The following is a 22081-nucleotide window of genomic DNA, read 5'->3' as shown; positions in this document are numbered from 1 at the left end:
TCATCTCAGGCCTGCCAGAGAGACCTGGGAGACAGGGACTCTGAGAGACTCGGGGTTGGGCCTGCAGTCGCAGGACCATGTCCCAGGCGCTTCGTCTCATGCCGTGGCTGCCCTCACGTCGTGGCCCCGCAGACATGCAGAACAACTCTATTCACTCCCCAAACTGCAGCTGAAAAATGAAATTTTTGACCTGACCCAGACAAAAAGCAAGCAATAAGGAAAAGGATCCCTTCAGTTTTGTAGTCCTTTATTTTTTTTTTTTAAGTTGATCCTCCCATAGTAATGTACTGAAATGCGTAACAGTTACATTGTACAAAGCATTTAAAGAAAGTACCTCAACTTGCCGATTATTTCAAAATGAGATTATAAACAAAAGGAAAAAGAAATCTGGTCCCTCACTAAAGGCCAAAAAAAAACCCCAAAAATAACTGAATACCTTCCGTTATTTGTTTATTTTTTTAAACATAAATTTGGAACACTTCATCTTACAAATAGGATTAACATGAACATAACATCACACAAGCTCGCAGACAACCAGCATAAAATATTGGGTACAGTTTTTAATCAGAAGAATCATGCTTTCATGAAGAAATTATAACTGTTTATACAATTGAATCAATTTACTGTATTACAAAAAACTAAGTCGCATCTATTAGTTATTTAGTTCATTAAAAGGAAAAAAATAAAATAAAAGAGGAATGTAAGAAAATTTCAAACACTGTTTTGCACTCCCATATACACAGATCAGTTCACCTCACTTTTTTTAAGTACATGGGTGCCTACATTGTAACGCAGTGGGGGACTGGAGCAGTGCTGTTTGTTACAGGAACAGTGCTATTTTAATCAACAAACAATTGTTTGCCAACAAATAAATACATGGTACGCACAACACAAAGAAGAAATTAGAGGGAAGGGGGAAAGGAAACAATACAACAAAATAGTGACATGATTGTCTAAAATTAAAATCTCATTACAATGATTTGAACTAGTGGTGCTGTCGATGGACGTGGTGCTTTCACGGAATTATCTGGATGATTTAGCTTCTTGGAGTAGTGAACATTCATAGTTTACAATATACACAAGCCTCCTATGTATTGTTTCTCATAGTTCTTTTTTTTTCTTTTTTTTTCTCAATTTTCCTTTTTTTTTAACAATGCAGTTGAGAAGGCAAAAGAATTACGGAGAGAACAAAATATTCCCTGTTACTTCTTTCTACATTTACGATGGATAGTGTGCATTGGATAGAACTATTTTCTTTCTTTGAAGGGCTAAAATGCATAAAGCTTTAATGAAGAGATTTGTACATAAAAGCAACTGTTCCCAATCCTGTGTCAAACTATCTTATACAAAAAGAAAATGAATTCAGTTACTACTTTAAAGGAGTGCCCATGTGTGTATCAATGCAGTCTTAACCCTTTTGCCCCTGCCCCTCAAAGCCGGGTGAACTGGAAGACACTTTTTCCCGGCCCCGGTTTACATAATCCACTGAAACTTTTTTTTTTTAAGTCGCATTGATCCTCCAGAAGTCAGCAGCTGCCTTTGCTGTGCAAAACAAAATATTGAGAATAAATAGTTTCTTTCTTTTTAAAATTATTCAGTTTAAGGTCACCAGACTTTAAATGAGTGACCCTGCAGATTTATAAGGCATTCTGCTCAGCAGTCTTTTAAACAGTCATATATGAAAGAGCCATGCTACTGGTTTGGACTTGGTCCCATTCTTGGTAAGACTTCACAATGTCATACGTGACTGATGGATTGGATGGCGCTGGATTCTGCAGCAGCTCTCGCCATACTGTGCCACATATTGGGAGAATTGTGGGATGCAGAATGAAGGGAGTCCTTGTCGGAAAGAGAGAGCATCATAGCATACGCCTGGACAGGGAAGAAGAAAGACAAAGAGGTCTTGCTTCAGGTTATCTGAAGTTAAAACCATGCTACTTCTATGTGGTCCAGGCATCTTTTAGACCACAACTGGTCCTCTGAGCTTAATGAAAAAAATTAAAGTGCGTTAGGTTAAACCACTGTCAACCTTTTCACTGACACTTTTGACTCACTAATAGCAGTAATTATTTGTGCTTTCCTCTGCCTTCATGAAGCTCTGAAAAAACTTTGGTAATAGGCAAGGTCCCAGAGTCTCATTTGCCTTCAGATTCTTGGCACAAGAGGCTTTGCTGTGACCTGCTCTATGGGCATGTTCTGCAATTTTTAAAACAGGAATCTTTACAGGAGCTAAAAAGACCCTCTTTAATTAACGTTTAAAATAATTCAAGAAATGCCACTTGGGCATCAGTCCAATTATTACTGTTTCTAAAACGCACCATTGACCTGGATGCGATGACATCCAACAGACTATAAAAAAGAAACACCAAAAAGCAGCCAGAAGACCAAACCTCATCCATGCAAGGCTGCAGCTAAACTGCACAGCATCCACGGGAGTGCACCGCCTGCCTGAAAGCACTGTGACAATTTCATATTACGCCATTTCTGCTACAGGCAGACAGGAACAAAACCAGCAAGGAAGGAAAAAAATCCTCTGGTACTGGGGACCAGAGCACCCTGCGATGTCTCCCTGTGTGGTGGACGTGCGGAGGGAAACTGGGGCATGCTCATATTTACAGAGGTGGAGCGCAGCCCTGCCTGCCCAAGCTGAAACGACATTGCCAGCCGCACACTAACAGCCTAATCCTTTTGGTATCTGGTGACAATAGCATTTTAACTTAGTTAAAACTCTTACCTGGGATTTGGATTTCCTGTACAATGGTTGTTTTAGGTCCTCTGGCAGCTGGGAAGTATTGAAAGCTGCCAATTCAGCTTCACTATATTGATTTTCTTCCATTTTCCTCATTTTGAGGCTATCTGTGAAGTGCCTTATGTGGTCCAAAGCAGAAAGTCCAGTCTTATTATACTCCTCCTCTTTATACCTACAAAAACACCACAGAGGTTACAGGGAGTTTTAACATCTGTTAACTGCAGGCTGCTCAGAATGGCTGTTGCCCAACGCTTCTCAGGCATTCACATCCACTCCAAGCTTTTGAACTACCTGCACCAAAAACCACACATGCCACAGAGCTGTGCAATAAGCAACAGGGTTGAAGGAGCCCCCGGAGCCACCTTGGTGTCTGGCTCATGACCTGCAGTGCACGGTCACATCAGACAAACCACCCTCAGTCACATCTAGTGCTGCCCACCAACAACTTGAGGTTTAAGGCTGATCCTCACTGCGTTCCCTCTTCCTCTCATATTTACACCTGTGAATATCCCCTTTTCATATGCTCATAAACCACCTTGCACTGTGGAACCATGATCATAAAATAAAAGGAATCATACTTTCTGTTCTAAAGAGGAGAGGGTGGGCAGTGGGAGCAGAGGTGGGAGAGACCGTCTCTCTTCTGGTGTCCCCACAGCCTTTCACAAGACCATTATGGGAGATTAGGGTAGGTTTAAGGAGCAGATAACGTATCTCCCAAGAACATTTCCTGTCTCACCCAAAACCTGACAATAGTTCCCTGAGTGAACTTATTTTTCCCCTTAGAGGCCCCATTTTGTATGAAGAGACTGAAAACAGGGCTGGTATTGACCAAAACACGGATGCATGTTGCTATCGTAACTGGGAAGTTGGCTACCTCGAACGGGTTCCCACGGCACAGTTTGGTGCTGGCACTCTTGTATGGTTTATTGTTTTTATTTTGTGTATTGAGCGAACCAATACTAGGAAGGAACCAACCTGCCAGGGGAAGCTTTGCAGTTCATGTCCAAAGTACTCGTTTCCTCGTAATCCTCCTCTGGAGTCCCCTCGTGCATGTCACTTGTAACAGGCTCTTTGACTGCTTTCCCTGCAATTTCGCTTTCTTCGTCTTCTTCGTCCATCATTACTTCATCTTCTGCCTCTTCGTCATCCAGCAAATCCGAGTTCTGGCTGGTTACCATGGCTTTTTCATCCTTAAAGTGGCTGCCATTCATTCTGAAAGTACCAAAATAAAAACATGCAATAATCAAAAACAACTCATGAAAGCTCCACACCAGCAAATTGCTGGAGGTGGATCTGAAAAGAATGTCCCAGTAGAATAACATCATTTCCTGAAAAAAAAAAAGTATTTTTTATCTTTTTGAGCTTAGGCATTTAAGCAGTACTGTAGAAAGGTCCACTCAAAAATCAGTGGGACGTTACAGCACAATCAGCATGGGATTTTCCTGTTATCCTGGGGGCCTAGAACTACTGTTCAAGAGGAGGGATGTTCAGATATCCATTCCAAATTTTCTCACGCATTATTTCTTCTCATATTTCCAACCATGTCTGTAGTCTAGGCAAAACAACTCTGACTTTTAGCAGAAGCTGTAGGGGCCGAGAAACTCTGAAAATGAGATCTGGCATTTTCAAGAATGACATCCAATACGGCGTTAGGAGTTTTAAAGTCAAAATTACATGCATAATTAATTTTGCACACCATCATCCATTTGCAAGCCATACTACTTAAGTGAACGTATGGATTACATACATGGGAACCTACGTGACTTCAGCTGAAGGCATGAAGAGTTGTCTGCGGTAGTGCCTCCACACTGAACTATGCCTATTGACTGATTTCAAGAAGTAACTAAAAGAAAGGCCACAAAGCATTTTAAGTGAGGTGTCTTTATTTTTATGAAATGAGCATGTGGAGAACCTTTTGGTCCAAACGCTGTTTTTACATCGTCTCTTGCTTTCAGACAATGACTTCTCTTAACTACTTCCTACGGGATTTTATCAAGGGCATGCTATCCATGCTGAAGTAGAGGCTTATTTGCTAATGGCCTCAGTCCTGTAGGATTGGGACTACTGGAGATGCATCGTGTCCACTGCATTAAATGAGAGCTAACGATACCCAGCACAGCCACTGCACTGGGAAACGCGTGGCCAGACGTGCCAGGGGCATGCCAGGGCTGAACTCAGTGGAGCCACGCGAGCGCATGCTACCAGCCTATCTGCCCCGCTGTTTTACGTAGCATGGAGACCTTGATTCATCTATTGTTCTAATTGTGCAAAAGGTCCCTACTCTTCCAGGAATACAGTTATAAAAATGGAAACCTTATTGTCTGCCTGCAGGTTGCTTTAGACCGCATGTGCTTCAAACTGCGCGGGACAATATGGAATATACCAAAAGTTTGCACTAGGTAAGGATGAGTCCTATCAGCACATTTCATATCTAATGTTAGACTTGCTGTTATAACAGATGTACTTTCTTACAGAGCATACACAAGTGAAATCTAATTTGTTATACCATGACAGCATCGTTTTCCTAAACACAACAGTTTCATCTATTTTCTGAGCAAAGTCCAGCCAATTGTCACAACTTAGGTACTTACTGCATTAAAAAAAAAGCTAGGGAATGGTCTGTTTATATCACAGTATCAAAAAATCTGAGGGTGTGCAGAGTCGGGAGAGCTGAAGCAACCACCCCCTCTCTAAGTTAATCGGAGCAGTATCTCTTTATCATCTTTTATTTAAATACGCAGATACAAGAAATTGCTGAGCACAGTCTGGGCTGCCAACTTGCTTGCTATGCTCAATTGAGGCTGCTGGAAATGAAAGGGAGATGGACTACAACCAAAGTAACAAAAGCCATGTGATTAAGAAAACAGATTCTCTAATTATGCTTTCAAATGCAGCAATTTGCCAGGGATAAAATATCCATCAAAAGCAGTCTGAAGTGCCAAATTTAGAAAGGAAACACTGCATAACCCAGCAACCTTTTCACTTTGCTGACTTCCGGTTGGAGGACATGTTGAGACCAGATGTGCAAAAAAAAAAAACCCAAGCACTCATTGCCAATCAAGATGGAATGGAATTTGAATATGCATGTAATCACTTAATCCAATACTTTGGGGGAAATTGTGTTATGTCCACCATTTTCATTGCCTCACAAAGACATCTGGAAATTGAGGAGACAGTGAAGGTTGTCACCAACAGTAAGAAATTTTTGATGTCGATAATGTAATGCCAATTCAAAAGTGCAAGTAATGCATAATGCAAAACCAGTCCCAAAGAAATGTATAGTTGATATGCGTATCCCTGTTACAGCCTTTTTTTTTTTTTTTTGCTTAGCTACATTTTTATTATCTGAAGATCTTTAGAAATGGTCTATATTCTGCTAGCTTAAAACACATAAAATTATTACATTTTAATAGGAAAAAATCTGTCACATACTCGAGCACAGTGCACTACCAACACCTACCTACAGCTTTTTGCTAGTAAGCATCCTGCTTGGCACTGAGTTCCTTGCAAGACAGGACTTCTAAGTTATAATCTTCCATTTCATTTAAGAATTTAGCTTAGTCTACTTTACAAGCTGTACATTTAAACTATATTTAAGCAATCTGATCCTTCCACATTTAGCCATCGGATGTTCACCTGCTCTGCCATGAATGTAAAACGAAGGGATTTTTTAACAGACTTAAATGAGCAATGACAAATGGTGCATAGCAACTTGAAAAAGAGAGGTACTGATACAAGGAGAAATGTCTAAGTAGATGTACACTTCTGGCCAGCATCTGCCACCGGGAATATGTTCGTGCACAGCGGGGAGGGAATCAGCATGTTTCTCTTCATAAGACGCTTAGGTGAAACCTGAAGCAACCAGATTGCTAAAATAACTCTGGCTCTACACATCATTAAAAGTGAAAAATCAGGTTTAATAAGCAAACAGAACTGGAAAAAGAACAGTGGCACCTTTTGAAGGCAGAGCAGTTGAAACTTACCTCTCCTCTGAGTTTCGGGGGGACTGATTGTTGTGGTTGCTGTTTCCAATAAAATTCCTAATTTCTGTAAAGTAAGAATCTTCTTTGTCATCTAGGATTGCCCCTGTGCTTTCCAGTTCTGAGTGAGGTGAAGACGTTGCAGTACCTGAATAGGAGGAATACAGGACTTTTGTTGTTGCTTATTTTCATTTTCTATTTTTAGCCTTCTAAATCAGATTGAAATTGAAATGGTGGTTAAAATGGGTGAGACCAAGTGACAGCTGTTCATCGTGCCCTATCAGCTTTTAGCTGTAAAACTGGCAATTAAAAGGGAAGAGTTATTATCCACGGGCTAAGGTGGTTTCCAGCCAAAATTACTATTTCAACACCTCCTCCCTGTTACTTTGCAACTTCAGTGGTCAGTCAATAACTGTGCCAGACCAATGGCTGAACTGAGCAAATGGAACTTAATTTTAGCTACCGATTATGTAGATTTCCATAAAATATGAAGCAGCCACTGACATAATCACCCAGGTTCATTAGCACTGGGTGACCAGTGACAGACATCTTTGTGCACCGGGGAGAAGACAGCTCTGCCTTCAGCACACATGCTTGGTATTTCCACTGGAGCAAAAAGTAGACTAGGAAAACTGAAGAGTTTTTATTAAACCCTGCAGAAACCTAAACCAGACCAATGCTATTCAGTACCTGCCGCTGCTTTTGTTGCTGCTGTGAGGTGCTCCCAGGTTTTTGAGGCACCATTACCTCCACCACAGCTAGGGCTTTCCAGCTCCTGACAGTGGGAATATTTTACAGAGTGCCAATAAAGTCTTATAGGGTACCCCTTGAGACTCTAAAGCTAGGACGTCTATGGACAGCCAAGTGATTGGGATTAAACCATTTTTCCCAGTCTGTTCTCAAAATGTTCTGGTTGGCTTAATTAAGAACAAAAGAAAAGACATCATCCAGTGGTATTAAGCTATACAGGGGTAGAGCTTACGCTGGGATTTTCAAAGCACTTTAAATGTCTGCAGAGCTTAGGCATTTAAATATTTTCCAAAAATCTTCGGAGCTGAGTAACTTGTGCCGATTGACACTCGGTGCTCAAAGTCAGTATTGAAAGGGAACGTGAAGCCCTGGTATGCGAACATGGGCAGTGTGCAGGGTGCAATGGGAAGGGAAAATGCATACATACCAGACATGTTGCCATTCTCATGCTTTTTTAGATGTCTGTCAAGATTGGTTTGCTGACCAAAACACCTGTCACATAAGTGACACTTGAATGGCTTCTCTTTATTGTGGATGTTACGGACATGTCTCTGCAGGTTGGAAGATATGCTGAAGGACCTGTCACAGTATTTGCATCTAAAAAAGAAAACAAAACAGGTGGGTAGAAAAACATTTGTTAGCAGCTTAAAATGTAAGCTTTGCCCTAGGAGACATCAAGCACCTTCCAAGATCAGCCTCAGTACCCAAACTCAGTTCCTTGGTCCCTATTGTGGCAAGACCTTGCCTGAACTGAAGAAGTGTTTTGGCGGAGTAACGGGAGAGTCGTGCTCTTGGAATGGAGACGTCACTTCTGCAGTTGGGTTTTAGCTTTAATTCACATTAGTCTTTATCTCTTAAATACTACACTTAGGAATGAGCATAATATTTCAGAGTTAATGGCATCAAATTAGCTTGGGTAATTGATTCCCATGTTTTTAAAACTGTTGCACGCAAAGTTGGGAAGTTTGAAAACAGTAGAGCAATAACTCCATTGTTTCATGTGCTGCCAATACAATACAATTAAACACTTTTGGAAAAAACATGAAACGGATCTCTTCTAATGCTCAAATAAGGTAAAAAGGGCCATTTCTTTTCCTATTCTAAATTATACTGTGTGATTAAATCTCTTCTTGAGGAATTAGCTTACTCGATTGCTAATCCCAGAGGAAATTTGGTTATCTTGCAAAAACCAGCAATAAACAATCCCAACCTTTAATACCGTGCCAATGTGAGTAGTTTAGTCTATCACTCTGGTACCAGAGGCATCAATTTTCATACTCTGCAGTGATTTGGAGTCCCTAAAGCCTTTACTGTATTGCTCTTTAAGCCATTACTAAGTCATACTATAACTATTCCAAATTCTCTTGCTGGCGACCAGCCAACAGGCTTCACCACTCTAGTTTTTCAATCTTGCACTTCTCCTGTGTGTCTCTGCGTGTCTTTTACGCTTGTCAATGATGTCATTTTTTTTTGGTGCTGAAATCACCCATTATGCTACTAATTGTTCTTGGCTTTTATGTAGCAGACAAGTATTACATGCATCAAGACCTTTCTTCAATAAAATTAGATGTGAATCTCATTTCCCAAAGAGACTAGAGGCAAAAAAACATATTGTTTCCTCCCAAACAATGAGCTTAGTCTGCTCTTTACAGGTCATAAAATGCAGAAATTTGTGCATTTGTTTTACTGGAACACGTGCTGGCTTCTTTCCAGTTGATTTAAATTAATCTTTCATTTTCAATAACGTAAAGCTTCCATACACATTTCTGTGTGTAACCGTCCTGGCTAAAATATCACATACATATCCTTATCAACAAGAGAGTACGCTCACATGGGTTTTGGTTAATCAGACCTCAAAAAGGATCCAGATTAGGCAGGAAACGAGTAAATATAGTAATGTCTCTGCAACTGGGACCTTTCAGAAATCAGATGATTGACAAAACACCCAACTTCGGGCTGCAAATAACACCACAGAGCTCTTATATTAAAAAAAAAAAAAAAAAAAAAGTAAGGGAAAATGTGACCAGGAGCCTTACTGAAAATCACTTCATCCCTGCTCATTCAGAAATGCCAGCTATCCCTCAAGGCAAAGGCAGGACTTGCAAATGGCACCTGGGTGGCTGCTTGAGGCAAAAGAATTTCCCAAGCTATGACCAACACCTTCCCCCATCTCTGCAGCTCGAACACTGAATCGCAGCATCATGTACAGCCACCCTTGTCTGGAGGAGAACCTAAAGCCTTGTTCAAAACAAAGGCAAATGTTCATGTTCTCCAGCGTCACTGGAGCAGGACTCCGAGACACAGCTCTACGTTCCCATGAAGAATAGCAATTTTATGGTGAGTTTAAGTGGGAGAAGAGTTCTACCAGTAAGGGCACCACATTTCTAACAGCAAGATAAAAATCCAACCAACCTCTGCTGACAGTGACCTGTGAGACCACAAGCCTGTTCTCAGGTAGGAAACCAAAAAGCAACAGTGGGTCGAGAACAGATTTCCTAAGCTAGTGCAGCAAAATGTGTCCACTGGTACCAGTAGGGATGTTCTAGGCAATTTAAAGAATCTCTCAAAAGGCTCAGACTTGCACACACGTTGCTACAGCTGAACCAATGAGGGAGTGATGCTGGAGCTGGTGTAGTTCGGACACCCACCTTGACACGACAGCAACCACAAGGGAACTGCAGCGCGAGCTGCCTAGCCATGGGGACATGCCCTTTGCAATGGCAATGGTTTCTCACCCCAAAATTCACTGAGGTCAGAGGCAAAACCATCGTTAATGTCCATGGGCTGTTAATGAGCAAGGCTTTGAACACGCAGACCTCTGCTTAATTCACCTAACCACACGCACAGCCACCGAGACGCGTGAGGGGCTGCTGTACCTGTAGGGCTGCTCTCCAGTGTGCGTCCTCAGGTGCCGGGTTAGGTTTGCAGATCTTGGGAAAATCTTGCCACAGTATCTGCGATGAGAAAAGGCTCGATAAGGCAATGCAACCTTCACTGGCCTCGTTCCAGTTTCAGCTGTGCTGGAGGCACAGCCCAAATGGAATCGCTAATATAGGGTACTATTGGCATTGCTTTGGGGTAGACACTTCAATAAAAGCATGCGGCAAACAGAAGTGATGGAGACACATACACGTGGAAGAATGGAATTGGAATTGCTGGCACCGAGAGGCTTTTCTTGTGCATACACAAACGATACAGGAAAATACGCTAGCTTTAAAGATCACCCCAAATTTCTAAGCTCAGTAAGTGCTTATCTGTCACATTCAGATTTGGAATTATGAGAATCTATTATTAAAGCCTTGTATTTCAGCCTCCATGTAAGCAAATTTCAAACCTTTCAACCAATTCTAAGTGTCAGCAAATGTGACATCATTCTCTGCATTGAATAGGATCAGACCAGACAAGACTCAAAGACCTAATCCATCAAGGTATGTTTCTATAACAACGTGTCTTGAAAGAAGGTGACATGTTTTCAAAAAGATCAGATAAACTGATATGCCAGTGTCAAACGCCTGCGCGTTCTGGAGATGATCTAGAGATGCAAACAATGCAATTTAAAAACCATTCTCCAAACTCTGCAACGTGTCACAGGAGCAACCATGGTGATATACATGCTGTATATGTTACATATACACAATATATACACCTCGTGAGCCCTCCCCACTCATTGGAGTAGCACATTAATATCCAGGTTATAATTAGTCCAGTTTTATTAATCACATTTGGCCCATTTTCATGTGAGGACGGAGCATGCACAGCTCTCAAGAGAATGAGGCTGGCGGTCGCTTCTCATGACAGCTTTGAAGGTGGCATCCCTTTACTTGTAACATCCCATTTGTTTTTTTCACAACATGACATGCCAGCCTTCAAAAATAGCCACGCAGCAAATTCTGCTCCCTTTGGCAAAGCTGCCGTTCATTTGGGCTGTATGTACACCCACAATCAATTGGGATTTTTTAGCTCTGTATACTTACGTCCTAATAAATCATACATTTTCTCATCAATACCTTTGGATTATTAAAGAGAGCAAAACATGAGAAAAACGGGTCTGTAGTTTACAACCAAAAAACTCAGTAACGAAAGCACACTTGTGAATACGAAAGGGAGGAGAACATTTGGAAAAGGCGTTGTCTGTCTAATAGCTTCCAGCCCATTCATCGAGCTGCCGCGGGGTTACCTGCAGGTGTAGCGCTCCTTGCCCTTGCGCAGGAGGGTCTCGGGCAGGGCGCTCGGGGGGGCTCGGAAGTTGAACATGGACGGCACCGACTGGATCAGCTCGTTGGCCTCTGGCTTCAAGGCGCTAAAGCTCTCCAGCTTCTCGGCCATGTTCTCGATGGCTGACATCTGCAACAGAAGATGGCACAACACCCATCACGGTGAGTACCGCTCTGGCTTTCTGCCTGCTTTGAAAAACCTAGGTATAAAGCACGCACGCTCCCAAGAAAAAAGCAAATGAAAAAAGCAAACGCAGAGCTGCAGTCACAAAAATTACCAGGCAAACTAGGCACCGCGGTGGCCATGACCTTGTCCCTCTTGGAATAACTCCTGTAACTGCTGGACTGGGTGCATTCCTCAGCAAGGCCAGCGCACAGAACTCCTAATTGCTAGAATGGAATTGCTTCCACACAAGATCTAAGTTAGCCAGTGTTATTTTTTTCTTATTTCTTCTTGTTTTCTTCCTACTTCTCAGCTTCTACAGAAACACAGCTTGTGCAGTCGTGTTCTTTGGGTGGGTGTCTATGAGTCTGTGCAAACCAGCTATTGAACTATCGTCGTTTTTGACCAAATCAACAGAAAATAAAGAGATCCCAACAATAACTGAATTCCTGATTTAGTTATTTTTTAAAATAAAAGACTTGCAGGGGACAAATACCACTGAGGACACCTTATAAACACTAGCTCAACCAAAGGCTGCAACATGCCAGAGAGGCTCTGTCAATGTCCCAGCCACATCCAAGCATTCAGCCAAGTCTTCTTACACATCAGAGTTAGATGCCATGAGACAAATCCGTAACAAACGAGGCTTTGGTGGGTTTGGTGCTATGAGTTTGTTCACATGACCAGTTAGATGCCTATCTGACTTTCCTAAAACCTCTTCATATTTGTGCTCTACTCTCAGTTGTGTGTAAGCCCTACTCACTTTGGGATGCCACCTCTTGGTGTAGCTGTCTTAAAGGGCTTTAATTTTCAGGGACAGGGCATTAAATCATTCCTGGAGGTTGGCTGCCTTTAAAGTGGAACTGACCACAAAAAAACAAAACAACAAAAACCTACTCCAAAGCCACCAACGTTGTCACTTGGAGAGCTCAAGATAGCTGCTGAGCCTCCTGACAGGTGAGAATAGCCACCTGCCTCCTCCTGTCACTAAAAACATATGGAAAAATATAATAATAATAAAAAGCAACACAGAAACCCAAGATCTGCACCTAAAGACCACCACAGCATGAGCCCTGCGAAATGCCTTGCTTGAACGGAGGAGGAAATGTCACTGAAGACGAGAAGCTGACTGCTCCTTAGCCATGGCAGCGCAGGGTGCCGCGGTACCTCCCAAGCGCTCACCAACCACCCGACTAACCCAGGTCCCCAGACAAGGGCTGAGCTGGGGCAGAACTCCTTCCTCCTCGCCCCGGGAAGTGGCCAGGGTGCTCCCAGGCTGGCACGGCAAAGAGGAGATTGCCCCTGCCCGAGAACATGGATCGCTGTCATAAACCTGCATTAACCAAGTGCCAGCTGCTCTGATTTTTATTTTTAATTTTATTGTAATGGCAAGAATTGCGTGTTTGTCTCCTGAAATGACTGCTCACGTGCTGGTTAGCTCTGGCTTTGTGGCTGTTTTTTTCCCTTTAGCCTGTAGCCTGCCCTCTCATTTCATGCTCAGACTCCTAATGCCGAGTACAAATTGCAATGTACAGGGTACCACTGCCAATTTGCCAAATGTCTTTCATCAAACACGGGGAAAGAAAAAAAAAAAATCTCAGAGGGAAGTCAAGATACATTTACTTGTCAGGCAACAAATGGGAAAGCATTGCGAGGCAGTAGGGGCTGTGAGCTCTGGGGTTTGATTCATAATCACTCAGCTGCTAAAACATTCTCCACAGATGCAAGTGGACAGCACATTTGTCAATATGAAGGATTTTGACATGTACTGATCACAGGCGTGAGATATGTAATGATGATGCTGCTGGGAGAGGAGGTAATTCTATCTCGGCAGAGAGATGTCATTATCAACCCATACGACTCAACATTACCATATATTTACACGACTTCATATTTTCCTGTAGGAAGAATTGATTCTTAAAGCTTTTATAATAGTCTTTGCCCTGCCTTTAATTCCTTCTAATTGTTCCCTGCAAGAAATCGTTCGTCAGTTCTGCAATTGTGGAAAATAAATGGTTTGAATGAAAAATGACCTTTGGCCTTCGGGCTGATTAGCAGTGACAAGACAGTGCGTGGGTTACGATAGCACATATTTACGGTGAAGAATAATAAGGGCACCGAGAAGTATAATAAATGTTTTATTTCTGTATATTTAATATTCAAGTCCGTTTCATTATCTAGTGATTTTAAATCATTTTTGGATCACCATTTCTCATGGACATGGCTCCCTGCAGTAATATATTAAAGAAACTATTTTCCCCTTTACATTTAAAATGGCTTAGTCATGCTTTTTTTTTTATTATTGTTTTCAGGACTTTGCAGAGGAGAAATTGATACCGGTTCTTCTCTAATGTACACCGGTGTAGGTCAGCACTAACTCCATACTGCCTCCAGGATTACATCAGTCCCAAACTAGGTAGGAAAGCAGGATCTAATCTTGAAGCCCTCATTCAGAGGAAATACAAGCACTTCCAATTATTTTAAAGTATTACAAGATTTCCAAAAATATATTTCTCACTGTAGGAATGACTATTGTGTTTTTTTAAGACTGGCCCATGTAGTTACCTGGTATGATTTATATTTTTCAAGAAAGGCAACAAAGGGAAGTGCTTGGCCCGACGTCTTTGCTGATAAAAATCAGCGTCACCCCGCTGCTGTCGGTGTAATTACAGCAGTTACTGCCTGCTGGGGGTACGGCTCACAATGCCGGGGCGTTTTCGTAAGAATAACGAGAGCAATATATTATTATTTTTTTTACAGAGGTCAAAACTTCACCGACGCCAGCCCTGGTGAAGGTGGGGTGAAGACGAGAGGTGAGGTTGCTCCACGTCAGCCTTCCCAGCCCAGACTGTGCTCCACCGGGAAGGTCACCAGCTCCGTGCAGGAGCTGATGCTCCTCCACAGAAAACTTTCTTCTGGTGCCACTGAGGCTAAAAGCTAAAATACCAGCGGTGGGAACAGGAAATGCTGCACAGAGGTTTGGAAGGCATCAGCGATGCAGCCATAGGAAATGGAGTGAATTGCAAAGTACCAAAGGTCCGGGAGGAGGGACGGCTGCTGGCATGTGGCTCCACATGGCCAGTGCTCAGGGCCTTCAGGATGCTCTCCCTGTCACCTCCCAGCTGCTTCCCCGTTCCTCATCCTCTGCTTCCTCTCCCCTGTGTGTTTGGGGTGCCCTTCGTGCTGCACAGCACCTGGCACATGATTTGCCATGGGGGTGATGTGCCCTAGGCAGCACAGGCTTGCTACAGCCCACAAAAGCCCTGCCATCCCTGCCCCACAGCATGGCCTCACCCACTCCAAATTTAGGTCCACATCCACTGCCGTGACCCCCGGCACGCACCGGCAGGCATCCGCAGAGCAGACCTGCCCGGTGCCTTCCATCAGGCACCAGAAACGAGAGTTGTGAGAGCTTAAACTGGAGGTTGCCTCTCGATTACTGCATTGAGCAGGGGTGGCTTTGGCTCCAATCTAAGCCCTTTTTGCATCCGTTTATATTTTTGTCAAGAAGTTCACCAATTTAATTAGGTGCGTATGAAAAGATGCCGGCTTTTGTTCCTTTTAAGCCTTTTGCCTGGTAATTCAGCTGGGTGCCCCTCATTTTTTGTCTTGTGAAAACTAATGAATAACCATTTCTCATTCAGGTTCTGCTCACCATTCACGGTTTTATAGAGCTCTGGCACAGCTCCCTCGGGCATTTCTGTTCCAAGCTGCAAAATCAAAACCTACTTAGGCTCTTTTTGTGTGGAAGCTGTTCCCCGTCTCTGATCATCACTGTTGCACTTTTCTGTGTCTTCTCTAATTCTACTACGTCCTTTTTGAGAGGGGCTTCAGCTGTATTCAAGATCTGAAAGCAATATAACGTGATGATGCTTTCAGTTCCCTCCTGCTAAGCACTCAGATGATATTTTCATAACGCTACTGACTTCAAGATCCTTGTCCTGAATGATGTGAGTTAAGAGTTACACGTTCCCCTCGGCATTACGTGGTACTTATCGACACGGAGTTTTATTCTTATTTGAATCCCTGGTGACTCAGCTTTCTGTGAAACCTCTGCAAAATCTTCCCAGTCAGCTTTGGATTTAGCTGTTCTCAACAAACTGTTGGCTCTTTGTTCTTTGCCCGTTTAGCCTCCATCCCATGCTGTTTACAAACATCTTTAATCATCCAGATCCCAGTGACACCTCTGGGTGAAGCTGGTGATAAACTTCCACTACTGCAAGAATTGCTAACGTAATTCTTATCCTTTCCCCCCCCCCAGTTTTGTTTTGTTGTATTCTTTTAAGACAGTTTTTAATCCAGAAGGCTTTCCTATTCTGCCCAGCCTCCTTAGGAGCTCTCGGTGAGAATCCCTCTTTCAGCTGAAGCACAACCCACGGAACCCTTGGTGCTCTGAAGCACTGTTAAAGCAAGATTTGCCTCCGTAGGAGCCGTAACGTGGAGATGTTACTGTGGTGAGCACGCCGCTGAGCTCCCGGAGCACGCTGCCGCTACAGCATCGGTGCTGGGAGGTCAGGTGGGTGTCCGTGGCCACCCCGTCGCTCCAGGGATGGTCCCTGGGGACCACCAGGAATTAAAACATGCCATGAGGGCTCGGCACCCCAGCAAGCACCCAAGAGCCGTGGCCGTCCCGCAGCGGGACCCGGGGAGGACGGCACCACTTGGCCCCGAGGATGGGATTAGTGTAATTGCCGTGTCCCTGGTGAAAGCTCTCCCGGGAGGCAGGGGAGCGAGCAGATCCTGTTACGTATTTACATGAAGTTACTGCCTCATGGACAGGTCGCCTCTGCTCCCGATCCGAGATCGTTGAAGGACAGCGCTTTACGGAGAGCAGTAACTTTTGATTTACATCTACGCGCTGTTGATTCTATCTGCATCCAGATGTCTGGAAAAGGAAGCAGCTTTCCCCCACCTCCCTCCCACTCCCCGAGAGGCTATTAACCTCCTACTGACGCAAACTAACATGTAGTCACAATTCCCCAGCTCGGGCTCAAAAATGCAGACATTACCATAATCGGCTAAAACAAGTATTTATAAACATTTCAACGGGCAAGATACCATCAGCAGGGGCCTTGGTTATTTGTCTGAAGATTTATTAACCAACAGAAGAGAAAGTGGCATAAATAAAGCAAGGTTTGTTGTTGCTGCTTTTTAAGAATAACCTGATGATATGAAATAATCTAGCAGACAATGCCATGAATTACGTGACCTCGTGTTTTAGAAGCTAGACTCCTTCGATGCTATTATCGTAAAAACAACTGACTTTATAGCCGTAACTCATGGGAAAAGAAAGGTTCAAATGTTTGCCTTCTATTTTTAGTGTTATTTAGAGAAATCTTGAAAATCCAACTACTGAAGTTCAGGATTTCTTCTTCCCCAGTTCGAGGCGATGCTGCTTTCTCTAAAAATTATGACTTGTGAATTTGTTGTAATGTATTTGGCCATCCAGCCACAGAACTTGGCTGAGCTATGCTCGTGTCCAAAGGACGTGGCACACGTGGCTGAATTTATGAAGCAGTAGCAAGGAACTCCGGCTGATCCCCAGCATAGATCCAGAAAAACTCGATTTGGGTTAATGCCATTGGTGGGGATTTAGCTAACCTAACAGAACGGATCGTGTCCTACAATACGCCCAGTGAAACAAGGCTTTGTTAATATACTCATAACATTTCACTTATTTTAAAAATTATTTTAATTGTTTACAATGATTCTCCATAAAGGTTTTGCAAACAAAATTTGAATCTAATTACAGAATCTCTTTATAGCAACCTTCTCTTGATGGGACCAGAAGGGAAATGAAAAAGTCCACAAGCTAAATAAATTATGATCCATCCAAGAGAGGGTGATTGCCATCGAGCTGGAGTACAGCCTTCCTGCCAAACAAACAACGCGAAATAATCTTGAAATATGTGGCACACGCACCTCTGAATTGAGATAGAGGCACATGTGACACAGGAAAATCCCCCAGGATGAAGATTCACCCATGAGTCCGCATCCTGCTCTAGGCACCTTATGCTTTACGTACTGATTGCTGCTGCTGCTCCTCAAGAACCAGCATGGCCAAAAAAAAAAAGGATGACCAAACTTTGAGGTCCAAGACAACGTCAAGGAAAGCAGACCAAAGAAACAGACTGCACTGGGGCTTTCAGCTTCCCAAACACCCCCAAACAAAGCCTCTTTTCTGAGAGTCAGGGTGCACGGGCCAAATCACAAATCCAACCGCTGGCCCCAGATACTGCTAGGTTAAATTCACTCTGCTGCACAGAAGAGGTTGGGCACCACCTCCTGTGCTCTCCAAGCCCAGCATCTAACCCTGCGTCCTAGCTGCTTATCATCTGAGGCTTGCTTATGAAAATTCCTTGCAGCCTTTCCTTTGGTTGTTTTATCAGGGCAGAGGCTTTCAGGGGGGCACTGAGGCCAATGTCAGTGCAACAGGTTTTGGGTACAGACCTTCTTACAGACCCAGACACCTTGCTGTGATCGAGCTCAGTCAGGGCCTGTGGGTGCTCACAGGAGCCTTTTGGAGCCTGCTGACCTCCTTCCACCCCAGGATCCTAGCAGCCATCATTTTACAGATAGAAACCAGGGCTTTAAAGCCATGTGCACACAAGGCAAAGCTGCTCGTGGACTGCAGGCACATGGAGCAGAGCCGGGATAGCACCCTTCCCGGGCGCCCCGTGCTGGGGTGCACACAGGAAGGAGCACACTGCCACCTCAGCCCATGTTTTATGAAATCCTGGCTTCCCCTTGTGCAAACAGTCCACGTCTCACTGCGAGTGATGAGCGAGCGTGAGTCAGGCCCAGAGCCACAGCTGCCCGGCCCCAGCTCTCCCCTCCGAGACCCGAAGCTGCGAGGTTGGGAAAAATCTGGGACAAGAATTTATGGGATTGCCGTGCAGCGAGGGCCAGCAATGGGAGAGCACAACACGGTGTCATTTCACTTGCATCTGCAAAAGCAGTTGCTGTGGCTCTTTTTATTTTTTTTCAAGAGCGATTTAGACATATTAAAAATAACATTTTATAAAAATAGAAGAGCATGCTCAAGTTTATCCCACAGATACAGACAGCACAATTCCTGTTCACATGAGGGGGACCCTATGTAACTGCGCATACAGGACAAATTTGACACAAGCACTGCAAATAAATGGGTGTTTGATTTGGGCTTTGGGTACAGCAATGAGCAATTAAGCTCAAAACTTCAAAGCTATTAAAGTGACTAACTCCCACTGAAGCCAGTGTGAGACAGAAACGTGAAGTCCTCCGAGGCGCTAAATTTTAACGTCTAGAATGCAGATTAAATATTTACAACTACTGCAATCTAACAAGATTTCAGCCTGAAAATTTTCACTGCAATCTCTGAAGGAAACGCCTTGGAACAATTTCATTGAAATATAAACAAAGACTTCATTTTGAAACCCTTACGTACTTAGGTAAAGCTCCCATTGCCTTCACCAAATAAAAACTGCAGGATCAGAGAAGTGAAAATAAGGCCAATCGGACATAACAGACATTTATCCGCTACAGCTACAACGCACTGTAGGAAAGAGTGGCATGCTCCGTAATTGTGTGGTAAGCTATCCTTCATATTGTATTTTTCTTATGCAATTTATTTCACAGTGATTAAATCAAAAATATAAGCAATGAACTTACCCAAATTCTTTGATCAGGCAATTGGAACTGGGAGCAAAATTGAAACAAAAACAACAGATTATTCCTGCATTGGAACCCTCATTGCAATCAAACTACTAATTAAGATTTTATTTAAAGGTACTAATTAAAACATTATCCTGAATGATTTGTTGCATCGGGGCATTCTCTCCCTAAAAACACTTGTAACAGCAAATGACAGTGAAATACAATTACGTGACCTAATCAGCTTTTGGCCACTGGCACTGGGAGGAGTTTTGCAGGGACTGCAGGGTTTATGCCTTTCATCTCTAGTCCAACACCTATTTTAAAGATCTGTCTGTTAGTGTTCCTATCAGCAAGTTTAAAAAGTTTAGTTCTTTTTTCAAATGGCAAGTTTCAGAAACAGATTCACCTACAGAAATACGAATTCATAGGACGCAGACAATGACAAATATTTTGCTCCTGTTTTACAGAGACAGAGCCTGCCAGCAGAAAATGAAAACCTGCGGGGCAGTCCACACCTGTGCTTTTACAGGGGCGAACGGGACTATAAAACAACAACACTTTTCTGCGAGCTGCTCCCCAGTCCTCTATAAACGCCGCGCCAAACTCTGCCTTTGCAAACAGGAGACTCTGTTCTATTAATGTCAGCGAGAAAGCAAATTTGGACATTTACTTTCTTGACAGGACACGTGATGGTGGTTTCCTTTTCTTTTACAGTGTATTAGGAGTGCATGTCACACTGATGGCTTTTGTATCCGCCCAGCTCACAAGTTCCACGCTTTAACCTAGCGGACAGCTAAGTGACAAAGTGAAAGCCGGTCTTTACCCTGGAATTTGTTGCTATTGCAAATGAGCAATGCGGAGGGATGGGCAAAAAGGCAGACCGCAGCTACCGGGGCACACGGCAGGAAAATCCTACTGCCACTTGTAGCAGCACAAGCCCCCCCACAGGCATCCCCCTGCCTCGCGGTGCTGCTGGCAGGACACAGCCCCGGCACCACGGGGAGAGGACTCTGCCCCCAGCCAGCCCCAGCGGCACGGAGGTGGCACCTGGCGTGGTGACGGTGCTGGGACCTTCCTCAGGCACCAAGGAGAGGTCTAACCAGCGCAGGAGGGGGCAGATCCTGCCCGCTAATAGCCCCTTGTTTCCATTTCACCTGAGCGCCCACGTCACCCTCTCCCAGCACCCTGCAGATACTCCTCCAGCTTCCCCCCTGGCACGTCACTCGTTCACACAAAGCTTCGTAGAAAAGCATCCGGCTCCTTCCCATCCCAAACAACCTCCTCATGGTGCAGTTCTATACAAAGAGCCTCCTTCCACACTTGCCAACCACTGACAGCATCAGACCAACGCGTGCTGAAGCCCGCAGTCCCCCTGTCTAACTAAAGAACAGAGATTTACACCTTCTGAAAACCCAGCGAGGATTCAGCACAATGCTATTATTTCTTCCATGGATACAGCACCTTAAATAGCCTCATTTGAATAATTTACCACCCCTTATTTGTTCTAACAGGATCGCTCACTTGATGAACCAGCCCAGTTTTACACCAGGGGAGACAAGGAGGATTCGGCTCCCATTTGTGCATCGGTGCATTGATGCCATCTGCTACAGAACGGGAATTTCTACTTGTCACTTCACAACTCCGGCAAATAAGGTAACTCAGCAAGAGGTGCTGAGCTGCTATTAAATCCTGTACATAAATTCTCAACAATTTTAATACTTAATAGACCCTTCACTTCCTACAGGCATTGGAACTGGAAAAGGCTGTGCTTCTGCACTCTCCACCCATGCAAGAGCATTACGGCAGTGCATCTGCAACGAGACATGCCACCAGCTGTCCTTCCCAGCCCTCCACAAGTCCCAGACTTCAGAATATATTCCGTACAATTGAGGACATAACAACTGTTGGTTTCATTGCGGAAAAAAAAGAGGGGCAAATTGTGACAGACTGGTGGCATGGTCTGCCCAGGAATTCAGAGGAAGCTGCACCAGACAGGAGCTCTTGGCGGCACAAGACCCATGTGGGTGTCATTATTAGGGTGAACGTGCCCATAGTCAGCAAGGGGCTCAAATTTGCAAATAACACAGAGCATTTTATTTCAAGAGTATGATTTTTTTTGCAAATCTATTTATTTATTTTGCACAACTTTTTGCAAAATTGCCTCGAGCAAAGAAGAGGAGGACAGAATGAGGGTGCAGTGCTGCTGAAGAAAAGCAATGTGCAGTCTGCACACACGTACGTACTCTTTCTGTACTGCATACACACTGAGCTTGTTGCACTGTTTCAGGGACACCCTTGTAAATTGTTGTTCAGCAAGTGAGAAGCAGGATTATGGCCTATGCACAACACACCAGCCCTCTCGTATAGCATGGCTTCGGGCATGGAGAAGGAACCCTACACGCTGTCACCCATGACTGCTAGATAGGACATTTGCATTAGCAGGGTTGAATGCACTGGGTAGAAGGTTTTCTCTCTTTGCTGGGAGTCCTTCAATGTTAACAAAAGCAATTGGTTGTGTAAAAGCAGGCAAATAGCCAGGGTGCTCAGTTTTGCTTGCCTGACTTGGAATCTACACCGACTCCCTGTAGGC

The 22081-nt window shown here is 43.8% G+C and overlaps 1 protein-coding gene across 13 annotated transcripts in view; it reads right to left on the bottom strand.

The window, feature by feature from the left end:
- Positions 1 to 230: 230 nt before the first annotated feature.
- The window catches only part of MECOM (MDS1 and EVI1 complex locus), a 313650-nt gene continuing 291799 nt past the window's right edge, over positions 231 to 22081 (bottom strand). For 6 of the 13 annotated variants that reach the window (XM_035334589.1, XM_035334585.1, XM_035334596.1 and 3 more), the window contains 8 exons: positions 19507 to 19533; positions 11657 to 11823; positions 10356 to 10433; positions 7907 to 8076; positions 6733 to 6877; positions 3725 to 3961; positions 2735 to 2921; positions 231 to 1872 (listed from right to left, as the gene is read on the bottom strand). In XM_035334589.1, the coding sequence (XP_035190480.1) occupies positions 1738 to 1872; positions 2735 to 2921; positions 3725 to 3961; positions 6733 to 6877; positions 7907 to 8076; positions 10356 to 10433; positions 11657 to 11823; positions 19507 to 19533 (1146 nt within the window). In that variant the 3' untranslated portion in view covers positions 231 to 1737. The remainder of the gene's footprint in view (positions 1873 to 2734; positions 2922 to 3724; positions 3962 to 6732; positions 6878 to 7906; positions 8077 to 10355; positions 10434 to 11656; positions 11824 to 19506; positions 19534 to 22081) is intronic. The other 7 variants (XM_035334586.1, XM_035334595.1, XM_035334593.1 and 4 more) reach the window with 3 other exon arrangements.

The sequence above is a fragment of the Oxyura jamaicensis genome, chromosome 9 (genome assembly GCF_011077185.1).
Source record: "Oxyura jamaicensis isolate SHBP4307 breed ruddy duck chromosome 9, BPBGC_Ojam_1.0, whole genome shotgun sequence".
Lineage (NCBI taxonomy): Eukaryota > Metazoa > Chordata > Aves > Anseriformes > Anatidae > Oxyura > Oxyura jamaicensis.
Note: the sequence above shows the minus strand (reverse complement) of the source record. Positions and strands in the feature narration are given on the sequence as shown.